This window comes from Hemiscyllium ocellatum, chromosome 13 (assembly GCF_020745735.1).
Source record: "Hemiscyllium ocellatum isolate sHemOce1 chromosome 13, sHemOce1.pat.X.cur, whole genome shotgun sequence".
NCBI classification, from domain to species: Eukaryota; Metazoa; Chordata; class Chondrichthyes; order Orectolobiformes; family Hemiscylliidae; genus Hemiscyllium; species Hemiscyllium ocellatum.
In genome coordinates, this window is record NC_083413.1 from 21,258,686 (window position 1) to 21,286,437 (window position 27,752).

At 41.6% G+C, this 27,752-nt stretch overlaps 1 protein-coding gene across 1 annotated transcript; it reads left to right on the top strand.

The window, feature by feature from the left end:
- Positions 1–27,411, top strand: LOC132821699 (5-hydroxytryptamine receptor 3A-like). The gene is made up of 9 exons (XM_060834403.1): positions 1–73; positions 12,396–12,553; positions 12,647–12,691; positions 12,911–13,020; positions 15,598–15,767; positions 21,007–21,167; positions 23,165–23,423; positions 24,684–24,908; positions 27,176–27,411. Exons 1-9 carry the CDS (start codon positions 1–3, stop codon positions 27,409–27,411), a joined length of 1,437 nt encoding a protein of 478 aa, XP_060690386.1.
- The last annotated feature ends 341 nt before the right edge of the window (positions 27,412–27,752 follow it).

Below are 27,752 nucleotides of genomic sequence, written 5' to 3' on the forward strand. Positions count from 1 at the left end.
ATGGCTCTCGACATCTTCAGGATTCATCGGAGCCCTTTCTTGCTCTCCATGTGGCTCATTTATCTGTTTCAGGGTAAGAATCCAAGTCTTGTGAAAAACAAAATGTTTCTGGCTGGCACAGGAAAGGCTAAAATGAAATTTACAAAATAAAATGAAGGGATTTCAGTGGGTCTACATAGGGAAAGGCAAGTTCCTCTTCGGATTGGAATCAGAGATTAATTGTTTTAACCATATAGAAAGAGAAAGTTTATGGAGACAGCAGGATAGTGGGATTAGTTTGGGATTAGCATAGATATGGGAAGAGAATGGGGCAGTAAGATTAATTTTTGATTGATAAAAGGCGATAGGGAATGAGCAGGGCAATGGGTTAGTTTGGAATTCAGATGGGCTATGGGAGTTTGGGTTTGGTGTAAGGGTATAGTGAGAGAGTGGGACAGCAGGATTATTGTGGGATTTATTCATGCTATGGAGAGAGATGAATTTGGATTTTATACAAGCTAATGGAGTGAGAATGTGGAAGTAATCTTAGCCTGGATTGATCCAGGGCTCGTGCTGTAATCTAATGTTGGTGAAGATGATTGCTCTATCACATTGATAATTTCACAAACATAGAAGGAAAATCACAACTGCTTCTAGGTTTCTGAATCACTAAACATGTGCGAGAGAACAAAACACCTGCATTTCTATAGCACTATTCCTAACCTCATATCATTCCAAAATGCTTTACAATCAACAATGGTTTGTCGTGTAGTCTGTTATGAAGTCTTAAGATTTAATATTTTAATGAAAATTTGAATTTTGAAGGATTGTGGAAAAGCTATTTGAAGTAACCTGGTGATACCTGGATTTTATTTTTGAAAAGACACATCAATAATCTTCCTTAAAGTCAGAAGTGAGGTGTTTGCTGATGGTTGTAGACTTTTCAGCACCATTCATGATTCCTCAAATATTGAAGCAAATTAAGCCATTTCCAGCAAGACCTGGACAATATGGACTATTAAGTGGTAAGTGACAGTCACACCATATAAGTGTCAAGCAATGCCCATCTCCAACATGAGAGAATCTATTCATCGCTGTTTGATGTTTAATTGTATCACATCATTGAATACCCTACTATCAACATCTGGAGATTGCCATAGACAATGAACTGAACTGCACCAGTCATATAAATACTGTGGCTACAAGGCAAGGTCATAAACTGAAAATTCTGCAGTGACAACAGACCACCTGTCTACCCAATATCTGTCCTCCATTTGCAAAACACAAGTCAGGAATGTGATAGAAAATTCTCCACTTGCCTGGATGAATGCAGCACTGATAATACTCATGGAGCTTGATACCAAACAGAATAAAAGCAGCCCTACTTGATTGGCACCACATCCACCATCTTTAACGTTCACTCCCTCCATCAATAGCAGAGTATACCATCTACAAAATGCACTGCAGTAGATCCTTCTAAATCTCTGACATTTTAAAACCCAAGGGCAGGAAATTAGATTAGATTTCCTAGAGAGTGGACACAGGCCCTTCGGCCAAACAGGTCCACACCAACCCTCCGAAGAGTAACCCACACTGACCCATTTTCCTCTGACGAATGCAGCTAACACTATGGGCAATTTAGCATGGCCAATTCGCCTGACCTGCACATCTTTGGACTGTGGGAGGAAACTAGAGCACCCGAAGGAAACCCACGCAGACACGGGGAGAATGTGCAAATTCCATACAGACTGTCACTTAAGACAGGAATCGAACCTGGGTCCTGGTGCTGTGAGGCAACAGTGCTAACCAGTGAGCTACCATGCCACCCACCATGCTGAGATACATGGGAACAGCACCACCTGAGAGTTCCCTTCCAAGTCACACAACATTTGGACTTAGAACAATACTGTTTCTGCCTTACTGTCACTAGGTCAAATTCCTGGATCTTCCTTGCTGACAGCATGGTGGATGTGTGTAGTGTTCAGCTTAAAAATGATATATTCAGACCAGACCATTAAGGATTAATTGGACATAGCAACAAGCAGTTGAAGTTAAGTGGAAGAGGGCATGAAAAACAGGCCTAATGCAAATACAGCCTGTTTTAACTGGTGGAAAACTGGCTGACCTTGCAGAGCAGTGGGAACTATCTGCTTGTGTGGTCTGGATGAGGCCGCCTGGACTTTTTTTCCACCTATTTTTGAGGGCTGGAAAAGTATTGAAGTTATTACAAAAAGAGGATTTAGCACATAACCTTAGATTCAGAACAGTATTAGTATCAGGAACTTTGTCCAGCTCATTGGACTTCACATCATCGAGCTGGGGTTCATAAGACTGATGCTGTGGAGTCTGAGAAAGAGCTCTGAGTGCCACGGTTGCAATCAGTCCCCAAAAGATAGTGGGCAATCTGAGACTCACTTGTTTTTGTGTGTGTGTGAGTGTGCGTGTGTGTGCATAAGTTTTGTATATATGTATGTATGTGTTTATGTTCTGCAGTTTAAACTAATAGTTTTGCATACGTCTTTAATAGGTACTAAGTAGATTAACCATATAAATTTGCTTCATATTAAAGTGCATGTGTCCCCTTGTATTAATTTTTGATCAGACCTTAAAGAAGCTGTTAAGTACTTTCAGCCTAATGATACAGTGTGTTTATCAGCCACACCATTATCCCTCCATCCCCACACAAGGTTTCCAGTGGTTTAAGATAACCACTCACCACTAGCTTCTCAAGAGACATTGCGGAACGTTTTAGAGAACACCTCTGGGACACCCAGACCAACCAACCCAACCATCCCGTGGCTCAACACTTCAACTCTCCCTCCCACTCCACCAAGGACATGCAGGTCCTTGGACTCCTCCATTGCCAGACCATAGTGACACGACGGCTGAAGGAAGAGCGCCTCATCTTCTGCCTAGGTACCCTCCAAAGACAAGGGATGAACTCAGATTTCTCCAGTTTCCTCATTTCCCCTCCCCCCACCTTGTCTCAGTCCCAACCCTCGAACTCAGCACCACCTTCCTAACCTGCAATCTTCTTCCTGACCTCTCCGCCCCCACCCCCGCTCCGGCCTATCACCCTCACCTTAACCTCCTTCTGCCTATCGCATTTCCAATGCCCCTCCCCCAAGTCCCTCCTCCCTACCTTTTATCTTAGCCTGTTTGGCACACTCTCCTCATTCCTGAAGAAGGGCTCATGCTCGAAATGTCGATTCTCCTGCTCCTTGGATGCTGCCTGACCTGCTGCGCTTTTCCAGCAACACATTTTCAACATTGAGAAAGTTGGCCAGCACCCATATTCTATAAGTGAATGATCGAAATTTTTTAAGCAGGAAATGGGGTAGATACTAAATGAGTATTTTGCATCAGCATTTACTGTGGAAAAGGATATGGAAGATATAAAATGTAGGGGAATAGATGGTGACACCTTGAAAAATGTCCATATTACAAAGAGGAAGTGCTGGATGTCTTGAAATGCATAAAGGTGAATAAATTCCCAGGACCTGATCAGGTGTACCCTAGAACTCTGTGGGAAGCTAGAGAAGTGATTGCTGGGCCTCTTTGCTGAGATATCTGTATCATCAATAGTCACAGGTGAGGAGCCAGAAGACTGGAGGTTGGCTCATGGGATGCCACTGTTTAAGAAGAGCGGTAAGGACAAGCCAGGGAACTATAGACCAGTGAACCTGATGTCGGTGGTGGGCAAGTTGTTGGAGGGAATCCTGAGGGACAGGATGTACATGTATTTGGAAAGGCAAGGACTGATTAAGGATAATCAACATGGATTTGTGCATGGGAAATCATGTCACACAAACTTGATTGAGTTTTTTGAAGAAGTAATAAAGAGGATTGATGAGGGCAGAGTGGTAGATGTGATCTAAATGGACTTCAGTAAGGTGTTCGACAAGATTCCCCAAGGGAGACTGATTAGCAAGGTTAGATCTCATGGAATACAAGGAGAAATAGCCATTTGGACACAGAATTGGCTCAAAGGTAGAAGACAGAGGGTGATGGTGGAGGGTTGTTTTTCAGATTGGAGGCCTGTGACCAGTGGAGTGCCACAGGGATCGGTGCTGGGTCCTCTACTTTTTATCATTTACATAAATGATTTGGATGCGAGCATAAGAAGTACAGTTAGTAAGTTTGCAGATGACACCAAAATTGGAGGTGTAGTGGACAGCGAAGAGGGTTACCTCAGATTACAACAGGATCTTGATCAGATGGGCCAATGGGCTGAGAAGTGGCAGATGGAGTTTAATTCAGATAAATGTGAGGTGCTGCATTTTGGAAAAGCAAATCTTAGCAGGACTTATACACTTAATGGTAAGGTCCTAGGGAGTGTTGCTGAACAAAGAGACCTTGGAGTGCAGGTTCATAGCTCCTTGAAAGTGGAGTCGCAGGTAGATAGGTTAGTGAAGAAGGCATTTGGTATGCTTTCCTTTATTGATCAGAGTATTGAGTACAGGAGTTGGGAGGTCATGTTGCGGCTGTACAGGATATTGGTTCGGCCACTGTTGGAATATTGCGTGCAATTCTGGTCTCCTTCCTATCGGAAAGATGTTGTGAAACTTGAAGGGGTTCAGAAAAGATTTACAAGGATGTTGCCAGGGTTGGAGGATTTGAGCTATAGGGAGAGGCTGAACAGGCTGGGGCTGTTTCCCCTGGAGGCTGAGCGGTGACCTTATGGAGGTTTACAAAATTATGGGGGGCATGGATAGGGTAAATAGGCAAAGTCTTTTCCCTGGGGTCGGGGAGTCCATAACTAGAGGGCAAAGGTTTAGGGTGAGAGGGGAAAGATATGAAAGAGACCTAAGGGGCAACTTTTTCACGCAGAGTGTGGTACGTGTATGGAATGAGCTGCCAGAGGAAGTGGTGGAGGCTGGTACAATTGCAACATTTAAGAGGCATTTGAATGGGTATATGAATAGGAAGGTTTGGAGGGATATGGGCCGGGTGCTGGCAGGTGGGACTAGATTGGGTTGGGATATCTGGCCGGCCTGGATGGGTTGGATCGAAGGTTCTGTTTCCATGCTGTACATCTCTATGATTCTATGACTCTAACAAGGTATTTTTTTGAAAGCCACTTGGTTGGACTTCACCTCTTGTTGCTTCAGAAGGTCACCTAACTGGTTTTATGGATGTTCTGTTTAAATAGCCTTTTGTAGGTCGTTGGGCATTGTCAGGTTTTCAGTTGGGGAATGCCTGGAGAGGGACAGGTTACCTAAAGCATTTGAGTGTTTTTTTTAAAGTAACCTTGTAGAGAATTTAGTAAGAAGTCTGATTGCCGTCTTGAAAAAAGAACTGAAAACATTCTCACTACTGAGTCTCCTGAGGTGTGTTTGTGTGCTTATGTACATCTGTGTGTTCCCACAAGGGGAAACAACCTTTCTGTATTGACCCTATCAACTCCCTTAACAATCTTGAATGTTTCAATGAATTACCTCTCATTCTTAACTCTAACATAAGCTCAATCAATTCAACTTTCCTCATAGACAGTGGCTCCATACCTAGTATCAGCCTAATAAACCTTCTCTAAACTGCCTCCAATACCAATATAATATTTCTTGCAATAAATGGTTCACAGTATTCCAGCTGTGTCTAACTCGAGCCTTGAATGGTTTTAACAAAATTTCCTTTTTGTTTTCCATTCCTTCGAAATAAAGGCCTTTATTCCATTTGCCTCTCCTATTACCAGCTGAACTTAGAGGTTAGCTTTTTATGAGTTATGCGTGAGGACTCCCAAATCCCTCTTTGCTGCAACTTTCTGCAGTCTTTCCCCATTTAAATACTGTTTCACTGCCAAGTGCAAAGTGTATAACCTCATATTTTCCCAGACTGCATTTCATCTGCCAAATTTTTGTCTACTCTCTAATCTTATTTATATCCCTTTGCAGACTCTTTATGTCAAACTCACACTAGCCTTCCCACCTGTTTTGTGTCAGCCACACATTTAGTTAAAGAATATTCACCTTTGTCAAAAGTGCTCCATTAGTTACAGATTGCCATTCTGAAATTGGCATGCAGATGCAGTGATGCAGATGCAGTGATGTCTGATTCCTGAAACTACAGGAATCTCTGAGGTCTGCACAGCAACAGGAAAACCTAAAGAGTGTAGTCATATGACCTGGACTGTACACAATGTCATGGTATTTCATAGATTGAACATGTCAAATAGCTTAGCATTTAATGATCAAGGATTTCACTGTATGAATAGTGCATTCTGACAGACAGTTAGATTGAAGGTATTGAAAGATGAGGCAACTTGTTGAATATCCAATTTCCTGCACCCTTTTGGAAGAGTGCACTTGTGTACTGCAAAGCATTGTCAGACACAACTTGTTGAACACCAAACTGAATGTATCAGTTAACATGTCAACAACTCTTGCACTATTGATATCTTTAATTTGTTTCACAAAAAGGGAATGTGGTGAGATAGTCACTCACCTGAATATAGTTGTATCTCTGGTCATGGAAAATATCAGCTGCAATCTTGTACCATAGCGCAGAAGTACATTCAATTAAATGAACAATTTTTTTTTCCTATTGTTAAAGTTAATGGAGTTGATATTTTTCACATGATTTAATGAATTTTCTGATGTCATTTTTTGATGAGAGCCAATAGGTAAATTTATGTGCCAATCCCTTGGGGTTTTCTGTGTCATGTGACTGATGTGTATATGGTCAAGCACACTTTAATATAGAGATGGTGGAATAATCATTTGTTACATTCCTAGAGAGTCCCAGCTTATCTCTGAATGATCATAAAGAATGTACCAGCTCAGGAACCTGTCGAATGTTTCAGGCCATCCTCAGGTCCTTGCCTACCCTGTGTGGCTATGACCAAAATGAATGAGATCAAAGAGGAGACTGGCTTCAAACTTGGGTTCAATAATATCCACTTCAAAGTTTAGAAGTGTACCTTTGTTCTTGGTTGGATTTGGAAATGTGCTAAGTGCATTGGGAATAGTCATCAGAGAGATTGATTTAAATTGTACTTCTACGTCATTTCCTTGGATCTTTGCAAATAGATGTTGTGGTAATGGAGGTGTGCTTGTGAGAAGTTGTGACAGATCATTTCCAATGGTTAGTGGTCAGTGTGAATAATAAGATGCTGTGAATAGAGAGGGGTAGGACATTTGCATTTGGAAAATTAAAATGAGAGTATCCCTTCTGTGGTGGAATAGTTTGCCTGACCTGTCGTAAGGACTTTAGAATGGAATTTAACAGACTAGTCGTGTTGGAATGGATACACTCAGAAGCCTTTTTTGGGATGCAGCTAGATCCAACAAGGTCATAGAGTCATAGAGATGTACAGCATGGAAACAGACCCTTCGGTTCAACCCGTCCAAACCGACCAGATATCCCAACCCAACCTAGTCCTACCTGCCAGCACCCAGCCCATATCCCTCCAAACCCTTCCTATTCATATACCCATCCAAATGCCTCTTAAATGTTGCATTTGTACCAGCCTCCACCACATCCTCTGGCAGCTCATTCCATACATGTACCACCATACAGGGATCATAGTACTGAAGAATGTACTCGCTATAAGATTAAGCATTTTTTGAGGAATTTAAAAATATTTGATTTTCCTGTTGGACTTCTATCTTTGCAAGGCACATCTCAAGGTGGAGACATTTTGGTCACAAAACTAAAATACAGGTATACAGGCAACAAAATTGAAAGAATTGTCCATACCTTTATGAGTTACCTTTTTGTTTTGTGGTGTTTGCATCTTTTGTACATCCATTTTTGGTAGTTTTGTCTGAAATTATTTGAAGGGTAGGTTCATTCAAATAAAGTTAATATAGTTCATGTTGATTTGATATTTTCTGCTGCTGAAAATGAAATATTATTTTCTTTCTGTCTTCATGTACTATGAAGGTTTATGCCATGATCATGTCTTATTTTCTTCAGAACTGCATGTACTGAGACAACTTATGTTGCTGGAGTATATTGTGTCTAATGGATAATCCAAATGCTGTCCTAAGAAAACAGTATTCATGAAATGTGTTCTAAAAAGTTTTCAGTTCCCACGTAAACTACAAACCAATATTATTGGCATCAAGCTTGGAAAATACATTGCTTGGAAAATACATTCCCTCAGACCTTACCTTTAAGTACATAAGTCCGGTTCTGTTTTACCTTTTGAAAAGGCAGCATCTTACATTTATGTAAATTAAACTCCAACTGCCACTCCTTGGCCTATTGACCCATCTGATCAAGATCCCATTGTACTCCGAGGTTACCTTCTTCGCTGTCCGCTACACCTCCACTTTTGGTGTCATCTGTAAACTTACTAACTATATCTCCTACGCTCACATCCAAATCATTAATGACGAAAAGCAGTGGACTCAGTGCCGAAAAACAATCTTCTACCACAACCCTCTGTCTTCTACTTTTGAGCCAGTTTTGTAACCAAATGGCTACATCTCCCTGTATTCCATGTGATCTAACCTTGCTAACCAGTCGACCATGAGGAACCTTGTCGAACGCCTTACTGAAATCCATGTAGATCACATCCACCACACTGCCCTCATCAATGCTTTTTGTTTCTTCTTCAAAAAACTCAATCAAGTTTGTGAGACATGACTTCCCATGCACAAAGCTATGTTGAATATCCCTATCCAGTCCTTGCTTTTCTAAATACATGTAAATCCTGTCCTTCAGGATTCCCTCCAATAACTTACCCACCACCAATGTCAGGCTCACCGGCTTATAGTTCCCTGGCTTGTGCTTACCATCTTTCTTAAATACTGGCAGCACGCTAGCTGACCTCCGGTCTTTCAGTACCTCACCTGTGACTATCGATGATACAAATATCTCAGCAAGGGGCCCAGCAATCACATCCTTAGCTTCCCACAGAGTTCTAGAGTACACCCCTGATCAGGTCCTGGGGATTTATCCACCTTTATGTGTTTTAAGACATCCAACATCTCTTCTTCTGTCATGTGGACATTTTTCAAGATGTCACCATCTACTTCCCCACATTCTGTATCTTCCATGTCCTTCTCCATAGTAAACACTGATGCAAAATATTTGTTTAGTATCTCTCCCTTCTCTTGCGGTTCCACACATTGGCTGCCTTGCTGATCTTTGACAGGCTCTGTTCTCTCCCTGGCTACCCTTTTGCCCTTAATGTCTCTATAAGATCCCACTAGATTCTCCTTAACCACATTTGCCAAAGCTATCTCATGCCCTCTTGATTTTTTTCTTAAGTATACTCTCACTGCCTTTATACTCTTCTAAGGATTCACTCAATCTCTGCTGATACCTGACATATGCTTCCTTCTTTTTCTTGACTAAAACCTCAATTTTTCTAGTTATCCAGCATTACCTGCACCTACCAGGCTTGCCTTTCACCCTAACAGGAAGATACTGCCTCTGGACTCTGGTTATCTCATTTGTGAAGGCTTCCCATTTTCCAGCCGTCCCTTTACTTACGAACATCTGCACCCAATCAACGTTTGAAAATTAAAAATTACACAACACCAGGTTATAGTCCAACAGTTTGAATTGGAAGCACTAGCTTTCAGAGCACTGCTCATCAGGTGAAGGAGCAGCAATCCAAAAGCTGTTGGACTATAACCTGGTGTTGCGTGATTTTTAACGCAGCCCAACACCGGCATCTCCAAATCATAATGTTTGAAAGTTCTTGCCTAATTCTGTCAAAATTGGCCTTCCTCCAAATTAGAACTTTAACTTTCAGACCCTGTCTATCCTTTTCTGTCACTATTTTAAAGCTAATAGAATTACAGTTGTTGGCCCCAACGTGCTCTCCCACTGACACCTCAGTCACTTGTCCTGCCTTATTTCCTAAGAGTAGATCATCTTTTATATTAATACTGTAGGGTCATTAAAATTATCTGTAAAATCAAACTGGTCTGGGAAGAGACCCATCAGATCATGGATTGACTTGATGTTGTTGTCTGGAATCTTTGGTGTTGGAATTTATATATTGGTTAACTTGTGATCAAAATGACATGTAAGTGTGTGCATACTGGTACAGCAATGATATAGAAAAGGCTCAGGCATCTATCCTAAGACATTGTATTGATGTTTAGGACTTATAATGCCATTGCATGGGATGTCAGACCCAATATAAACCTTTAATCCAACTGTACCACATTTCATTTTATGCAAGATTTGGTTTATGCACAGTATTTGCATTTGCACCAGTGTCAAGGTTGACATATATCACCAAGATACGGATAAATGCTTCAGCTTTCCTAGCAGTGTTCATGTGGTGTTAAACTGACCATGGTCCTGTCTGACAGAAGCCTACAAGCAGTAACATTTCAGTTATCGCTTGGACTTCATCACACTGTTTGCATCCCATAGTAGGAGTTTACAATGCATCTTGTTTGACTATTCTTCATGTGCTACTGTGGAGAACTGTAGAGTGTTTTGGATTTCTTTGAACACTTCTTGCGCATTTTATCTGAATATCTCTTGTAAAAAGTAGTTGACATATGTTGCAATGTGCTGAACACTGTTTTGTGGATGAGACCATTCACATTATATAAGACCTGGATGTTTTGTTTACTCTACTGACAGTTCCAATAGTCGTTATAGAATCAAGACTGTGTAAATGTTGTTTACCTGTTACAACTGCTTCAAATTTGCACCACATTTAGCAACACACCAATGGTGTAATTTTTGTCCAGCAGTAAGACAGAGATAATAACTGTTCCATTAGTCTTTCTGCTGAGGTTAGCTTTGTTGATCATACATGGCGATTAATGTCAGTCTACAAAAGAGACAATATTTTCCTCTGGGTGTTGTCAGTATGACACAAATTCAAACCTATGAACTTAAGTTTATCTTCCATTATGTGGAAAATTTTGTTTGGATTGTTGTGGACATCACTCAAAATACCAGAGGATTTTACTTTTTCACACCCCTTTTGTTTCTCAAGGCAATAAGAGGTTTGACAGCCTGTCTCTCTTTGTTTGCAAAGTATTGGTCTGCAAAGTGAAGTTTCATTCTTTCTTTAAGCAACTGGAGTTTGGACAGAATGTTGTTTGAATGTCATTCCATGCTCAGATCTTCACCTTCCATTCTTACTGTTTTGCATTTTGGTGTTTAAAAATTGCAAGTGAAAAGTTGTAATGCAGCATGAAACCTTTTTCCTTCTCTGTTGGCTTGTCTACCTGTTTTCTTGCCTCTCTCTTTGTTGTAGCTTTAAAAGTAATTGCTTTCATTCTTTCATTTAGTGGAAGTTGCAGGCTGGTGCCTGTTGATGGCATTCATGCTAAAAGAAGGATGGTGACATCGTATTCCCTTTCATATTTTCATGTGGAATCAGAGGAGTACAAATGTGGAACCAACTGATCTCTTAGTACAGGGGACCCTTTTTTAGTGTTGAAAACTGTTTTATTTCTAAGTATTTTTCTTTTGCATTTTACTTGGAATTGCATTAGTTCTTTGAAACCACTTTTTCATCGATCTCTAAAAGCCCCAATACTGAAAAAGAATGGTACAGCTGTTGTCTCCCCTTTTCTTTGAAAGGAAAAGTGCTTACAAATGTTTCCTGCTACTCCACAGCTCTGTAGTCTTCATGCGTGGCTGCAAAGTAGAAATTTACTCTGAATACATAAGTGGTGCATGCCTATTAGGAAAATAATATTTTTCACGACTGTCTCTTCAATCCTGACTTGTCAGTTTCCCACACCCTCAGTTTCTCATTCCATTTTCTAGCACATTTGCTCTGCTGCCAGGATGTAATCACTTGCTGACAACACTACGTACTTTATGGTCTCTATATATTAGCCCAAGTAATATCTGCAACCGTGAATCAGGCTTTTACTGAGTCAGATATTTGGATGTTTATTACAGTTAAATACATCCATGAAAATTACTTCTCAGACTTGCACATAGCACCCAAAGTGTATGCTTACATAGATATTTATTGCATTATAAATATTTGACTAGTTTGCTAACAGATTGGTTGTTTGCTTGGTGAACTTAGTTAGCCATAAATGTTGCCTGGGCTAGAGATTCATAGTCATCAAGAGAGATTGGATAGACTGGGGTTTGTTTTGTTTGGAGTAGAGGAGGCTGAGGGTGAATATTATTGAGATGGAAGGTACATTTCCCCTTGGTGGAGGGATCAATGACCAGGGGTCATGGAGTTTAAGCAAAGGGCAGGAGATTTAGAGGCAGTGTGAATAAATTCTTTATATCTACATTTATAAGGTAGAAATCTGGAACTCACAGCCTGTTAGGGTGGTAAAGGAGGAAATCCTTGTAACATTTAAAAATAATTTTGATGTACTGTTAGCTGCCAAGGCATATAAGGCTATTGACCAAGTGCTGACAAATGCGATTGGAATAGTTAGGTGGTTGGTTCTGACCAGCACCAACTCGATGGGCCAAAGGACCTTTTCTGTGACTCTATCACTTCTTTTCATTCACAGGTAACTTTTCCCTGCTCAGTCTCTCTGACTCGGATGGAGCCCGGTTCATAAAGACATTTGCTGATGTCTTTGAAAATACAGCAATTCGCCCCGTGAAGAACTTCACTCAGCCATTGGAAATCAACCTCACCATCCAACTCCATGCGATACTGGGTCTGGTATGGAGAAACTCCACACTCATGCTCTTATGCTTTGTCAAAACTTTTCAGATGCTAAATTTTCATGCCACTCATTTTGCTTTTCTCTTCAAGGATGAGAAGCAAGAAATTCTAACAACATATCTCTGGATGGAACAGGTAAACAATAGAGTCAATAAATGCTGAGAATTATCAGCGGGGTAGGGGTAGTGGTGGTGGAACTGGCTGTGATGGGTAGGGCAGGGCAGTACCAGACAGCAGCATGGGGGAAGGGTGTAGGGAGATGAGGAGGCTGTTGGATGGATGGATGGAGGGTTTGTTCTAAGGCTGCTCTCCCTCTATTAAAGTTTGTACAAAGATGTATATCTTGCCTTGCAGAGGTGGTTTCATGACTTCCTGGTGTGGGACCCATCAGACTTCAGCGGGAAAGACTTGGTCGCTCTGCCTAAGGAGAAGCTCTGGCTTCCCGATGTCCTCATCCTTGAGATGTGAGTAGTCTTGAGTGCATTACCTTCTTGTCAGGTTGAAATTTCTCAACCAGGGTGCACATGCTGAGTCTCACCCCAAAGTGTTTGCTCAGTGCCTTACTCTCTGAAGATTTATCTTATCAGAATTGTTCACTTGTCAGAAATTTCCACACAATTTTCAGTGAATGTGACATATAGGTTGCTACCATTGTAGTCACATCTATATACTGTGATAATATGTATCTGATTTATATATGTTTAAAAGTTTTCATTTTAAAACAGAGCTTTATAAGGTTTTACTTTTCTGAAGTTTTAAACAAACAGTCATTCGGTCATGTAGTCCCTCCAGAACAGTGGCTTAATCCAGTAGGTGTCAGACAGCAAGGATGCTTGAAATGTTAAAGCAAAATTGTTTTTACTGTGCTGGTTTATGACAGGTGAGGAAACACTGAATGCCATTAGTTTAGTTTTGGTTCAGGATTGATTTTAGTTTATGAAACAAACTAAAAGTGTTTAGGGTAACTCGGAGGAGACTTGATTGCAGTAGAAGCAAGTACAATCTCTTTCCAGAAAGAATTATAGGACAGTTTGAGGAAAGTACAATTACCTCAGTGGAAAAGTATGCTTTGTGTACCTTCCAATCCAGGAGTGTTTGGTTAGAAAGCTGCAGGCTATGAGAAGCTATGAAAATCTAAGTTCTCAGTGTAAGTATTGATGTAAGAAGACTTCAGAGAACACAGGAAAGAAGTCGAATTTAACGATCTGGTATAGAGGATCAGTTTCTCCAGTTTTGAGTCTTTGTAATGTATAGTGTTGAAAAACAGGATGGGACTTTGTTTCATTGTGTGATTTTAAGAATTATCTAACCCTTCTATATTTAGGTAGCAAGTTCATTTTTGTTTCTATCTTTTGTGTAATTAATGTCTGTTGTGTTAAGGAAGCTCTTCAGCTTCATGTGACTATTTTTGTGAATGACCACCACATTAACTAAAACAAAAAATATGGTCTATTAAACTGGATTTCATTCTGGGAAGTAATATTTCCGGTAGTTCAATCAGCTGTGGTCATAACACGCAAAAACATTTATATACATCGTCTGTGTGAGAGCACACACTGGTTTAGATTTAATACTCCCTCACTGATGGGCCTGAAGACAGGTCTTTGTTAAATCCAGTTGGTGGTCTGCTCACTGCCTACGCATTCATGTCTCTCCCAACTGCAGTGGCCTACTCACTATTGGGCTGATTGAAGCCTAAGCAGTAATAGTGCACAAAAGGCAGCCAGCCCTACAGATTTCCCTGCACAGTCTGGTGATGGGCACGGACAGGCCATCCTTAATTTGGATTTTGGATTCTGTGGAAGGATCCCCCAAGCGTTCTGCTCATGGTCTCTAAATGTCTGCCACCATCCCCATCACACTATATACCCCTCTCTTGATCATGTAGCATTTACAAAGCTATGATCCATCGAAGATTGTCTTGTGACTGGAATGCAGTACTAGCAATGGTCACTGTTGGTACAGTACATTGAGCGCTGCTAGGCTTTAATTAGTGCCCCCTGTGATTACACAATTTGGCTCTGTGAGATGGTAGAATCCTCCTGTTAGGAGAGATTAAGGACACTGGATAATCTCATTCAAATATTAAAGTTCTTGCAGATAAGGAAGGAAGGGTGTTTCCCTTGATGGTGGTGTCTAGAACAGAGGATCCTCGTTGCAGAATAAGGGGTGGACTGAGAACCTTTGAAACTCTCTACCCAGAGGTCTGTAGAAGCTCTGCCTTGAACATGTTTGAGACCAAGATTGATAGACATCTAGATATTCAAGGTATCAAGGGATATGAGGATAATAAGGGAAAATGGCATTTATTTAAAGGATCAGCAATAATCTTTTTAAATTGTGGAGCAGGTTCAATGGGCCAAATGGTCTACCACTTTGTCCATGTTCTTGTGTCCCTCAGGAGTGGAATTCCCCTTTTATTCTACTGTAAGACCAAATGGCTGTTAAATGAATGTGGGACAATCTTTGTTCCCTTCGATGTGGTCCCCGCTTCCCCAGCTTTCTCAATTTCATCTAGAATCATTTATAATTCAGCCCACTACAGAAACATATACACACACGGACTAACCATGTCATCTCCCCACTTAAATGGGAATGTACAAATACGCCTAACCACTTACATTCCTATACATGTGCACACATGCTTTCACAAACATATGGACACTGTCACATTCTGGTATATTCACACTACAGGCGTTTAGCCAAACCCGCCTAATGGGAAGTCAGATCGGTAGGAACAAACATTCCATCCAGAATAAAATGACTTTCATTCATGGTTTGTTCTGAAAGACAGCACCATCTGTATGTCAGTCTGGACTGTGTGTTCAAGTCCACAGGGTGGCGTTCGAAATCTGACCTTCTATTTTAAGGTCAAGAAGGTATAACTCACTGAGCCACGACAGACACCAAACCCTCTTCTCCAAGATTAGAAAGAAAAGCTCCATTTTCTACCTGCCTGATGTCCTTTATTAAATAAAACTAAGATAGTACTAAGGAAAAGGGAGTTATTAACATGTCAAATTTGTTTGTGTTTGAAACAGGGTAGATGAAGATAAATCTGCTGAGACCCCATATCTGTATGTGCATCACACAGGGTTGGTCATCTATGGGAAACCGCTGAGGATCGTCAGTTCGTGTAATCTCAATATCTTGTACTTTCCGTTCGACATTCAGAAATGTCCACTTACAGTTTCATCCATCACCTTTTCTGGTAATGACTAATCAGAGTAATTCTGAGTTGTGTAGTAACACAGACACAATTTAATGTGAGAAATGTAATTTAAAGGCAACAGCAAGAAGTTGGAGGAAGTGTACAAACTCGGCAGGCAATATGCTAGTGAAAACATAATGGATTGCATGGGCAATCTCAGCTCTTGTTCAGGATTGGAAGACCGAATGAATTCAGAAGTGGTATCTGAGCTTGTTAGTGTGTGGGAAGGATAACAGCTATGTTTCTGGAATTGTTGCTATTAATTTCATACTGACTTTGAGATCTATTATTGGCGAGGTATAGGTGGAGCTTTACACTGCATCATAGAGGTGTTATGGCACAGAAAGAGGCCATTCAGTCCATCACGACTGCACTAGCTCTCCAAATGAGAGTCATGACTCAGTAGCATACTGCTCCCTTTTCCCCATTCCCTTGTACATTGTTTCCCTTTCAATAACTGTCATGCCCACTTGAACGATTCAATTGTACCTGCTTCCAACACATTAGATCCAAACCACTCACTGCGTGGAGAGATTTCTTTCTCATATCATTTGTGCCGCTTTTGCAAATCGCTTTAAATCTATGCCCGCTCCTTCTTCTTACTTTGAAAAGTGAGAACAGTTTCTCCCTATCTACTTTATTCAACCTAGTGATTTCAATCAGATCTGCTCTTAGCCTTCTTTCCAAGAGAACAGTTTCATGCTCTCCAATCTATCCTCATAACTGGTCTGTACCCCTGAAATTTCCACTGTCTCTTCATTCTATATCCTTGGATGTGTCTCATCTTGACAGTGCCTTGTCAGCTTTAATTACCATCAGTCTATCCAATGCTGCTTTCTTATCAATTTTGAGTATTTCTGGTGACACAGTTTCTTCCTCTGCCACCATATCTTTGGCATTATCCATTTATTCGATAAAGATGTTGCAAGGTATTCAATTAATACCTCAGCAATGCCCCCTGCCTCCAGCTGTAAATCCCCCTTTTGATCCTTATTCAGTCCTACTCCGCCTTTTACCACTCTTTTTATATTCTCTAGAAGACTATGTGAATTGCCCCTTATGTTGGCTGCCTGTCTTTTCTCACAATTCCTCTTTGCTTCTCTAATATGGTTTTTCACCACTTCTCTGAACCTTCTGTATATCTTTTGCTTCTCATTTGCGTTTTCCACCTTACACCAGAAGCATACATTTTATTTCTTCTTGATTCCTATCTGTTTGGTCATTCAGGGAGCTCTAGATTTGTTTGTTTTACCTTTCCCCGTTTGAAGGAATGTACCTTGACTGTACCTGAACTATCTCCTCTTCAGCATGATTCAGTTATAGATCCTACCATTAACCTTACTTTACAGTCTATCCAGTCCAGTTTAGTTCTAACTCAAAGTTGATTCTCTGCCAATTGATTTTATTCCTATTCAAGATTGATCATTACCATTCTCCATCATCAGCTTAAACCTTACCAACAATCATTGACTTGTAGATGAGCCCCCACCACCACCAACCCCCTCACCTTCCACCCTGCCATTGACATTTGATCCCCTTGGCCAAACTTTCTGACCAGAAGCCTGACACCACCAGTATCCTGTCTTGATTTGGATCACTTGGTGATGTTGGTATTTCTTTGTAAATTCCCAGCAGTTTTGTTCTTTGGCCTCCTTCCCTCAATTTGCTTTTGTTTAATTCATTCATGGGATGTGGGCATTGCCACCTGGGCCACCATATATCGCTCCTTGAATGGCTTGCTTCTGTCATTTCAGAGAGTCATTAGAGTCAACCTCATTGTTGTGAGGTTGGAGTCACTTTCAGATCAGGTAAGGATGGCAGATTTCCTTCTCTAAAGGACATTACTGAACCAAATTGTTCTCTGGTCGCCATTCGGCAAGATTTTAATTCCAGATTTTTAAAGAATTCAAATTTCACCATCTGCCATGGTGGAGTTGAATCTACTCTCCCAAATCATTAACCTGGGACTTTGGAATTCTAGCCTGCACCACTGTTCTCCTCAGAACTGGGCCTATATTTTTGTCGTGTCTATGCAATGCAATTGCATACTTTTTGTTCTTTCATTCTAGCCAAACCGATTGTGTCCTTGAATCCTCTGTTACACCCTCTTTCTCCTGTAATGCTCTTCCAAACAAATGCCACCACCCCTTCCTCTTTCCTTCCTTTTCTATCTTTTTTGAACACTTCATACCAAGAATATTTCATACCCACTTCTACCCTCCCTTGAGCCATTTGCCACAACATGATATTTCCACATTGCAATCCACACCTGTAATCCCCAATCTTGTTAAGTGTACTCTGTGATTTCACATACATGCACAGTAACCCTGATTTAGACCTCATTCATTTCTCCCTTACCCTGACTTCATCTATTAAGTTACTATTCTCGATGCTATTGTTGTCTGTCTCTCCAGGTATTTTGCAGGTCCTGACATTTTTCTTGGATATTCTCTGTTAGTTTGCACACCTCTGCCAAGTTAGGTTAAAGTCCTTCTAATAGCACTCGTAAAACACGCTGCTAGGAACTCAGTCCCAGCTCCATTCAGATGCAACCTGTCCGGCTTGTACAGAGCCAGTCCCAGGAATTCAAAGGCCTACCCCACACCATCTTTTCAGTCATACATTCATCTGCGTTAACCTATATTTACGTGCTCAATTGTAAGTGACACTGGGAGCTATCCAAAGATTACTACTTTTTATGGCTAACTTTTTCCCCAGCTCCCTAAATTTTGATTGCCAAGCTCATATCCTCTGCCAGTCCAAAGTCATTGGTACCAACGTGGACCATGATATCAAGCTGTTCACCCTCCACTATAGAATGTCCTTCAGCTATTCTATGACATCCTTAATTCTGTTACCAAGGAGACCACTATAAAATCACATCTGTGACCATAGAAACACCTCCCAACTAATGAATCTTTTTCACTCTTGCACTTCCTTTTTTGTGTTCTTCACCTCATCCAAGGTACTTTGGAGCTACAAAACTGTCTCTGATTGCACCCCCTTGAGGAACCAGTGCCCTCATCAACTTCCAAGGTAGTAAGCTGAGTGAGCTTGAGTGAGCGCTGAGGGGACAGCTGTATTGCCTGCTCATTTCTCTGGCACTGTCTGGTGGTGTCCATTCTCTTTCTGCCTCAAGGCCCTTTTGTTGTGGTGTGATCACTTACAGTCATGAGTCACAGAGCACAGAAACAGCCCCTATGGTGCAAACAGTCTATGCCGATCATAATCCCAAACTAAACCAGTTCCACCTGCCTGCATTTATGTACCTCCAAACATTTCCTATTCATGTACTTATCCAAACCTCCTTTAAACATTGCAACTGTGCCTGTATCCAACACTTTCTCTTGAAGTTTATTCCATGCATGATCCACTCACTGTATAAAAAATGTTTCCCCTCATGTCTTTTTAAAATCTTTCTCTTCTCACCTTAAAAATATGCCCCCTAGTCTTGAAATCCCCCACCCTATGGAAAAGATATCTGCTATTTACCTAATCTATGATACTGATGATTTTATAAACCTCTATAAGATCGCCTCTCAACTTCCTACACTCCAGTGAAAAAAGGCACAGTCTATCCAGCCTCACCTTATAACTCAAACTGTCCTTTCCCAGCAACATTCTGGTAAATCTCTTCTGAATCCACTCCAGCCTGACAACAGCCTTTCTACAACAGAGCAACCAGAACTGAGCACAGTAATCCAGAAGACGCCTCGCCCACATCTTGTACAATCTCAACAGAACATCCCAACTTCTGTACTCAAAGGTCTAAGCAATGAATGCAAGTGTGCTAAGTGCATTCTCAACCACTCTATCTATATGTGGTGCAAACTTAAAAGAATTATACACCTGAATACTTAAGTCTATCTGTGCTACAACATTACCCAATGCCCTTCTTTTAATTGTATAAGTCCTGCTCTTATTTGTTTGACCAAAATGCAATACCTCGCATTTATCCAAATTAAAGTCAATCTGCCACACTTCTCTGGATGTGTTTCTCATAGAACTCTCAGGTTCACAGACGTGGCACAGAGACTGTAGCCACCACTCAAGCTCTGAAATGTAGAGCACAGGTTTCTACAGCTGACAGCATTTCCTGCACATGTGGTCTTCTGAGACACTGGGAAGTTGTGTGACTTCCCACATGTTATCGGCCACACATTCCACTCAACCAAGCTGCGCTACCATGTGTGAAGTTTACTTCCCTTCCGTTAACCTTATTTTATTTTGGATTACTTTTTTTAATACTGACCCTGACCTCTTATTTCTACTGTTTTGCAGTTAAATACATATATAACTACTTTTTAAAAAAAAACAGTTTTCAAATTTTTAACAATTGGAAGACAGGCCCTCATTGCACCTTCCTACAAATCAATGAATGAACTGAAAGAGAATAGATGGAAAAAATCACCAGCTGCTCACCCTCCATTGAATTTCCTGCTCTCACATTTCACATCTTGCAGTAAACTTTGGTTAAAGCACCTAAGTCCATGCTACACCCACGCTGTGAGTGTTTGATAAGGACAATATTCAGGGAGATTTACTCTGTGTATAACCCTTTGCTGTACGTTTCCTGGAATGTAGAATGGGTTTTCTGGCATCATATAACTGGTCACTGTCACATTGTTGTTTGTGAGAGTTTGCACTGTTCAAATTGGCTACATGTTTCTGTTTTCGCTATAGCATCCAGTTATCAAAATTAAATAATTGACTGTAAAGTACTTTCGCCTGTCCTGACAGAGTCATAGTCATACAACAGTGAAACAGACCATTCAGTCCAAACAGTCCATGCCAAACATAATCCCAAACTAACTGGTCCCACCTGCCTACTTCTCGCCCATATCCTTCCAAACCTTTCCTAACCATGTACTTATCCAAAAGTCTTTTAAAAGTTGTAAGTGTATCCACATTCACCACTTCCTCAGGAAGTTCATTCTACACACGAATCACCCTCCGGATAAAAAAAAGAATTGCCTCTCATGTCTTTTTTAAAATCTCTCTCCTCTCACCTTAAACATTTGTCCCCTAGTCTTGAAATTCCCTGTCCCAAGGAAAAGACACTGTCTTTAACTCTATCTATACCCCTCACTATCATATAAACTACTATAAGATCACCTCTCAACCTCCTATGCTCCAGTGAAAAAAGTCTCAGCCTATCTAGTCTTTCTTTATAATTCTGTGAAAGTAATAGCACAAATGTAAGTCTTTCTGTCTCCTAACCAAATCTCTTTCTTTGTAGACAAAGATGTGAAACTGCACATCAAAGAGACTTCTGAGGAGATAACGTCCAAATCCAAGAAAGTTTTTGCAAGCAAAGGAGAGTGGGAACTCCTCCAGATCACAGCTTCTGAGGAGAGTGTTCTGGGGGACTGGGGAAGCTTTGATTTTATATCCTTGGAGGTAAGTACAATGTCTGTCTCCTCGCCTCATGTAGCTCAACTTGAGATGGTAATGAGTAATTGACATTCATGTCCATGATTGGCCTGATCTCCATCAAAATTGGAGTTGGTTAGATTCCCTAAAGTGTGGAAACAGGCCCTTCAGCCCAACAAGTTCACACCGATCCTTCGAAGACTAACCCATCCAGAGCCTATATTTACCCTTGACTATTGCACTTAATGCTATGGGCAAATTAGCGTGGCCAATTCACCTGACCTGCACATCTTTGGATTGTGGGAGGAAACTGGAGCATCCAGTGGAAACCCACGCAGACACGGGGAGAATGTGCAAACTCTATACAGACAGTCGTCTGAGGTGCAAATCTAACCTGGGTCCCTGGCGCCGTGAGGCAGCAGTGCTAACCACTGAGCTACTATGCTGCCACAGAGAGTTTGGGGCTGGTGTTCTTCAATGGGACCCTGCAGAAGGAAGTCATTCAGCTCATCATTTCTGTAGCGGCCCCTTTGAAAGGGCTATCCAGTTAATCCTATTCACACTGTTCTTCTTACCAATTCCTGTGTGAACGTTACCATTGAGTCTTCTTCCTTCCAGCCAGTAGATTCCTTCCAAACGTGTACCCACACAATCTCTCCTCATCTCCCCCTCACTCTCTTCCCAATTACTGATGAAAAGGCAAATTTTGTTGAAGCTTTACATCTTGAACTCATCAGAAAATTCACAAGAATAACTTCTTTAAGGGAAAAACCAATATTTATACCGTATGAGAGGAGAGTTCTGATTGGTTGACTAGAGGACTCTGATTGGTAGATACATTGCCATGGAGAATGCATAAGCAAAATCATGGTTTCTCAAACAGTATAAATGTGACTTTCTATTTGCATTGGCATTTTCTGCAAATTGACCCGATGATTGCAAGATGAAAAGCTTTGGCAAAGTATCTTTTGTCAGCAATATTCCTGGTTTGTAGAAATGATTATTTCCCATTTACTTAGCCAGGGTCTTTGGTTCAACCACCATCCACCGGCCGGTGGAAACAGTTTCTCCTCATTTACTTGACCAAATTTTATATTTTTAAACTCCTCTGTGATATCTCCCCCAACCAGTCCTGCCTGAAGGAGAACAATGCCAGCCTCTCTCTCCATGAGCTGAAAATTCCTATCTTGGTAATTAATTATTTTTTGCAATCTTTATTGGGAAGCATGCAAGTGCATACCATTGAATACTAACAATTATGTATAAACTCCAGAAACAGACCATTTGGCCCAACTCCTCCTTGCTCTCATTTCTACTTCATTTGAGTCTCCTTTTACCAAACTTCATTTCAGTCCATCAATTAATTGCTTCTCTTCTTTCCCCTCTGTAATATGCTTCTCTAGTTTCACCTTAAATGCACCTATTCTATTTGTCTCAACCAGTCCTGGTGGTAGAGAGTTCCTCATTCTCACCACTCTCTATATAGAGGTGTTTCTCCTGAATTCCTTACTTAATTTATCAGCAACTGTCTTTTATTTCTGGTCCCTCTTTCTGGTATTTTCCACAAATTAAGATAACTTTCTCCATGTCAACATTATTAATCTACTTTGTGATTTATTAGATTAGATTACCTACAGTGTGGAAACAGGCCCTTCAGCCCAACAAGTCCACACTGACCCATCGAAGCGCAACCCACCCAGACCCATTCCTTACATTTACCCCTTCTCCTAACACTACAGGCAATTTAGCTTGTAGCCAATCCACCTGACCTGCACATCTTTGGACAGTGGGAGGAAACCGGAGCACCCGGAGCAAACCCACACAGACATGGGGAGAATGTGCAAGCTTCACACAGACAGTTACCTGAGGTGGGATTTGAACCTGGGTCTCTGGCGCTGTGAGGCAGCAGTGCTAACCACTGTGCCACCATGCCGCCCTGTGATTTTGAAACAAGGAATCCTGAATGTGATGGTATTCTTGTGTATTTGTTGTCGTTCATTTCTGGCTTTCAGCTGTTGCTCTAGTTCAGTGACTGGACCAAGCCCTCACAATCATCGTCTCTCGTCATGCAGGTGTCAATGAAGCGGAGGCCAATGTTTTACATTGTGAACATACTCATCCCGAGTGCCTTCCTCATGCTGACGGACATTGTGAGCTTTTATCTGCCTGCTCATAGTTTTGACCGAGCCTCCTTTAAGATGACCCTCATGTTAGGCTATTCAGTTTTCCTCATCATTGTGAAGGACTTGTTACCCAGTAACTCATCCCACACTCCATTGATAGGTAAGACTTGGAGTTCCATTGTGCTTACTCGTAATATGTTCCCAGCTGGCACAGTGGTAATGTCAATGGGCTAAATATCAAGAGGCCCAGACTCATCACTTGGACATGAGTTCAGGTCCCACCATGAAAGCTGGTGGAATTTGTGTTTTGATCTGAACTTCAAGTCGACGAAACTATCATCAATTTATGCCCTTCCAGGAAAGAAATTGGCCGCCTTTACCAGGTCTGGCCTATGGGTGACTCCAGATCCACAGCAATGTGGTTGACTCACAACTGCTCTCATGGGCATGTGCTGGGCAACTAACATTAACCTTGCCAATGATGCCTATGACTCATGAATGAATAAAAAGGCTGTAATACTCTTTGTTGCCATAGTGCTGTACATCATTATCCACTGTGCACACAAACTGCTGACTAGGGAGGGTCAATTACATTGTTGAACTTCTAAACGTGTGTTTTTGCCTGTGCGTGTGTGTGTGTGTGTGTGTGCACGCGTGCGTATCCTGCCCTTTCAATGTGAGGTATGTGTAACTGCTCATGCAGCTGTATTTCTGAGTGCACCACCAGGTATCAGCAATAAGCCTTACATTCGTGCAAAACACACAACCACTTAATAAATAAAAGAAAAATACTGTGGACGCTGAATATCTGAACCAAATGCTGGAGAAACTCAGCAGCTCAGCCAGCACCTGGAGAGAAAAACAGAGTTAAGGTTTCAATTCCAATATGATTCTTCTTCAGAACCTGTTTCTCTGAAAAGCGGTCATAATGGACTCTAACTGTTAACATCGGTTTCTCTCTCCACAGATGCTGCCAATTTGGTGGGTTTCTCCAGCACTTTGTGTGTTTGTTTATAAAACGACACAATATTTCAGCAGGTCCATATTTACTGAACAAAGATCTGCTAGCATTTAGTAACCATGGAGGTAAAACAATCATTGTGACTAAAGTGCACTTGGAATTTCTGTGTATTCTTTTACTGTTTAATGATGAAATGCACAAGAAAATCTATATGCGTTTACATGCTTTGAGAATGTGAATATTGGCCCGAAGACAGTGTATTTTCCTCATTTTATTTAGTGACTAATGTAACTTGTCATAATTGGTTTGCAAGAAGCTATGATGGCAAACACATTGGATAGTGTCTGGCAACAGGCAGACTCTCTGCTGAATGCCTGGTTTGTCCAAATGATTGAAGGCAGCAGTAGGAACGCTCCCCATACCAATCTGACACTGTTGCTTTTGCTGATCTCCTGGCAGCCATTTTCTTCCTGGTGTCTCTGACCTTCATGGTCAGCAGTTTGTTTGAGACAATCATCATTATAAACATCATCCACCAGAATGCGAAACAGAGGAAGCCAATCCCAGCTTGGATGAGAACCATCGTTTTGAACTATGGGGCGAAACTGTTCTGGCGGAGAGGGAAGCCACCCGTTTACCATCAGATTTCCCGTGTCCCACCGGCCACTAAAATCACAGTCCAAGGTAACATCACTCTTTTCTCAGGCTCTTTGCCAGTTCACCTGGGTTCGGGGGTGTTCAGGATGTAAATGGAAACCTTCACTCCAGAGACTAGGGATGGCATGGTGGTTCTGTAGTTGGCACTGCTACCTTACAATGCCAAGAACCTGGGTTCAATTCCAACCTTGGGTGACTGTCTGTGTGGAGTTTACACATTCTCCCCCCCACCACCCACCCTGTCTGAGTGGGTTTCCTCCCACAGTCCAAACAAATGCAGGTTAAGTGGATTGGCCATGGTAAATTATCCTGTAGTGTCCAGGGATATTCTAGGTGGATTAGTGATGGTAAACATGGAGTTATGAGGGATGTGGTGGTTCTGAGTGGGGTGCTCTTTGGAGGGTCAGTGCAGACATAATGGGCCAAGTAGCCTCTTTCTGCACTGTAGGGATTCTATACCCCCTGAGTTTTCAAGTTGCCCCTCCCAAAATTGGACATCCAATTGACGTTGCTAGTAAGCTGCCCATCACAAAAAAAATCCATTGTGTACAGTATTATTCTCAAATGCAAGTTGCCAATCTATCCTATACTGTCCCAATCAACGCTCCCAGGGCAAGGACAGCACAGGGTTAGGTGTAGAGTAAAGCCCCCTCTACTCTTTTAAACTGAAAGTAAAGTTTCCTCGACACTGTGCCTACCAAAAACTTCCAAGACAGGTATAGTAGAAGGTTAGATACATTGAAATTAGAGCATTGATACATAGAAACAACCATGATCATACTGGATGGCTGAGCAGGTTCAAAGGCCTGAATGGCCTACTGCACCTGTTATTTTCCATGATAGGGAAGACTATTGACCCTTCTAGCTTGCTCCCCTATTCAATAAGATTGAATAGGTTGAGTTTTTTAAAAAATCCCAGTAACAAAGGGTTCCGTGACCCTCTGTAATCTCGACCAACACCAGTCTATTGATCTTAGTTCTTAAATTGTTTCATTCTCAACCTCAGCAGTGTTTCAGTGGAGCAGTCCATATCTTCGAGACAGGAAGCATAGCTGCACACAGGGCCCCTGAATGGCCTGGCCTGAGTTTGAAGGATCCACCCTCTTCTTTTGAATTCTCCAGTTCCTCCATCCCATTGCCAGAGGAAGTAGTTTCTCTTTACGCTCACTGACATCTCTTTGAATCATCTTAAACTCCAGCAATATATCACCCATTAATCTAAAATTTAAGAGAGTACATTTGCAGTCTAGACAAACTAGCCTCATCATTTAGCTGTTTCTATCACTTTCAGTTTATCATTGGCATCAGCCAATTATTGGCCAGCTTGCAAAGCCAAATTTTCCTAAACCCTCACCGGCACCAGGCTGGAGCCAACCAGAGTTCCCACTTCCTCTTGCTGACCCCTGCTGGAGAGTGCAGGAGTGCATCAGTCTCAACTGTGGTGCCTTCCCTAGTCGAAAAGCTTGTCATTTTACATCACCTGCTGTGCTTCCCACAAAGTCCTGAAACATAACAGGCACTCAGGAGAAAATGAAGGGAAAAGCAGAGTGATATTTCTTCTGAAACGAGTTTATAGAAATAAGATTATTGCAGCAAGAACGCCAATTTACATTTTTATAGCAACTTTAACAGTCTAACATGTCCTAAGGACTTTAGGGGAAAATTTTAATCAACAGGATTTGGCACAGAACTATACAAGGAGCAACAAGGGCATGGACAGGGTGGGGAGAAAGCAGCTGTTCTCCTGAGTTGATGGATCAATAACAAGGGGGCATAATTTTAAAGTGAAAGACAGGAGCTTTAGAGGGGACCTGAAGAGGATTTTTTTCACTCGGGGGGTGGCATAAGGCTGGAGTTTGAGGTGGCATAGAGTACTTGGATGAGCACTTGAAATGTCATAACATTCAAGGGGACAAATATTGGAAAATGGAACAAGTATAGATTTAGAGTAGTTTTAGTCAGTACAGACTCAACAAGCTGAAGACCCTCTTCTGTACTGTGTGACCCTGCAAGGTCAAGGTGAACAAATGGCTAGTTTATTAATTTACTTTACTGAATGTCTTAAGGCAGGAGAGAGAGGCACAGAGGTTAAAAGATGGAATTCTCAAGCTCAAAACTCGCACAGCCATCAATTGTGAGGTAAAGGAAATTTAAGAAAGCCCTACTCTCTGAGCTGACGCCTCAGACCCTTTCAAACCCTTCCCACTTCTGACGTACACATTTACCATAACATTGTTCCCAGCGTTAGGAGCATGTAGAGCGCCTTGACCCAACTGAATCCTTTCTCCCTGCAGATTGTGAAATGAAGAGTTCCTTGTCAGAGGAGATTGATGTTCTTCAGGCATTGCTGAATAGGATCGCTGAGGGAGTGGAGGAAATCAAACAGGGCCTGGAACGACATGACCAAGAGCGGGAGCTGGAGGACGAGTGGCTGCAGATTGGTCACATCCTCGACTGTGTCCTTCACTCTGTGTACTGCATATTCTTCACAGCTTTCTTGTTAACTCTCGCTGTGACTTGGCTGATGTGACCTTCTGTTCAGCTGGACCCACACACACACACACACCAGTGAACGGGGAGAGGGGCTGGGGTTAGTTTGATAGGTGAGATGAGGACTGAGGAGGGACAAAAACAGAGATTGCTAGAAAAGCTCAGCAGGTCTGGCAGCAACCGTGGGAAGAAATCAAGTTAGCATTTTGGATCCAGTGAGCTTTCCTCAGAACCCGTTTTTTCCAGTAATTCTGTTTTTGTTACTGATTTCCAGCTTCTGCAGTTCTTTTGGTTTTCACTGAGGAGAAACACGTTTTTAAAATTACACTAAGTTTGATTGTTCTGAGTACATTGCCTGTGAAAAGCTATCGGAAACAAATC

Excerpts from the sequence above, each read along its gene's own strand:
- LOC132821699 (XM_060834403.1), top strand. The coding sequence starts at position 1 with ATGGCTCTCGACATCTTCAGGATTCATCGGAGCCCTTTCTTGCTCTCC. Across the intron at positions 12,554-12,646 it reads TCCATGCGATACTGGGTCTG|GATGAGAAGCAAGAAATTCT; the intron begins GTATGGAGAAAC and ends TTTCTCTTCAAG. Across the intron at positions 24,909-27,175 it reads CACTAAAATCACAGTCCAAG|ATTGTGAAATGAAGAGTTCC; the intron begins GTAACATCACTC and ends TTCTCCCTGCAG.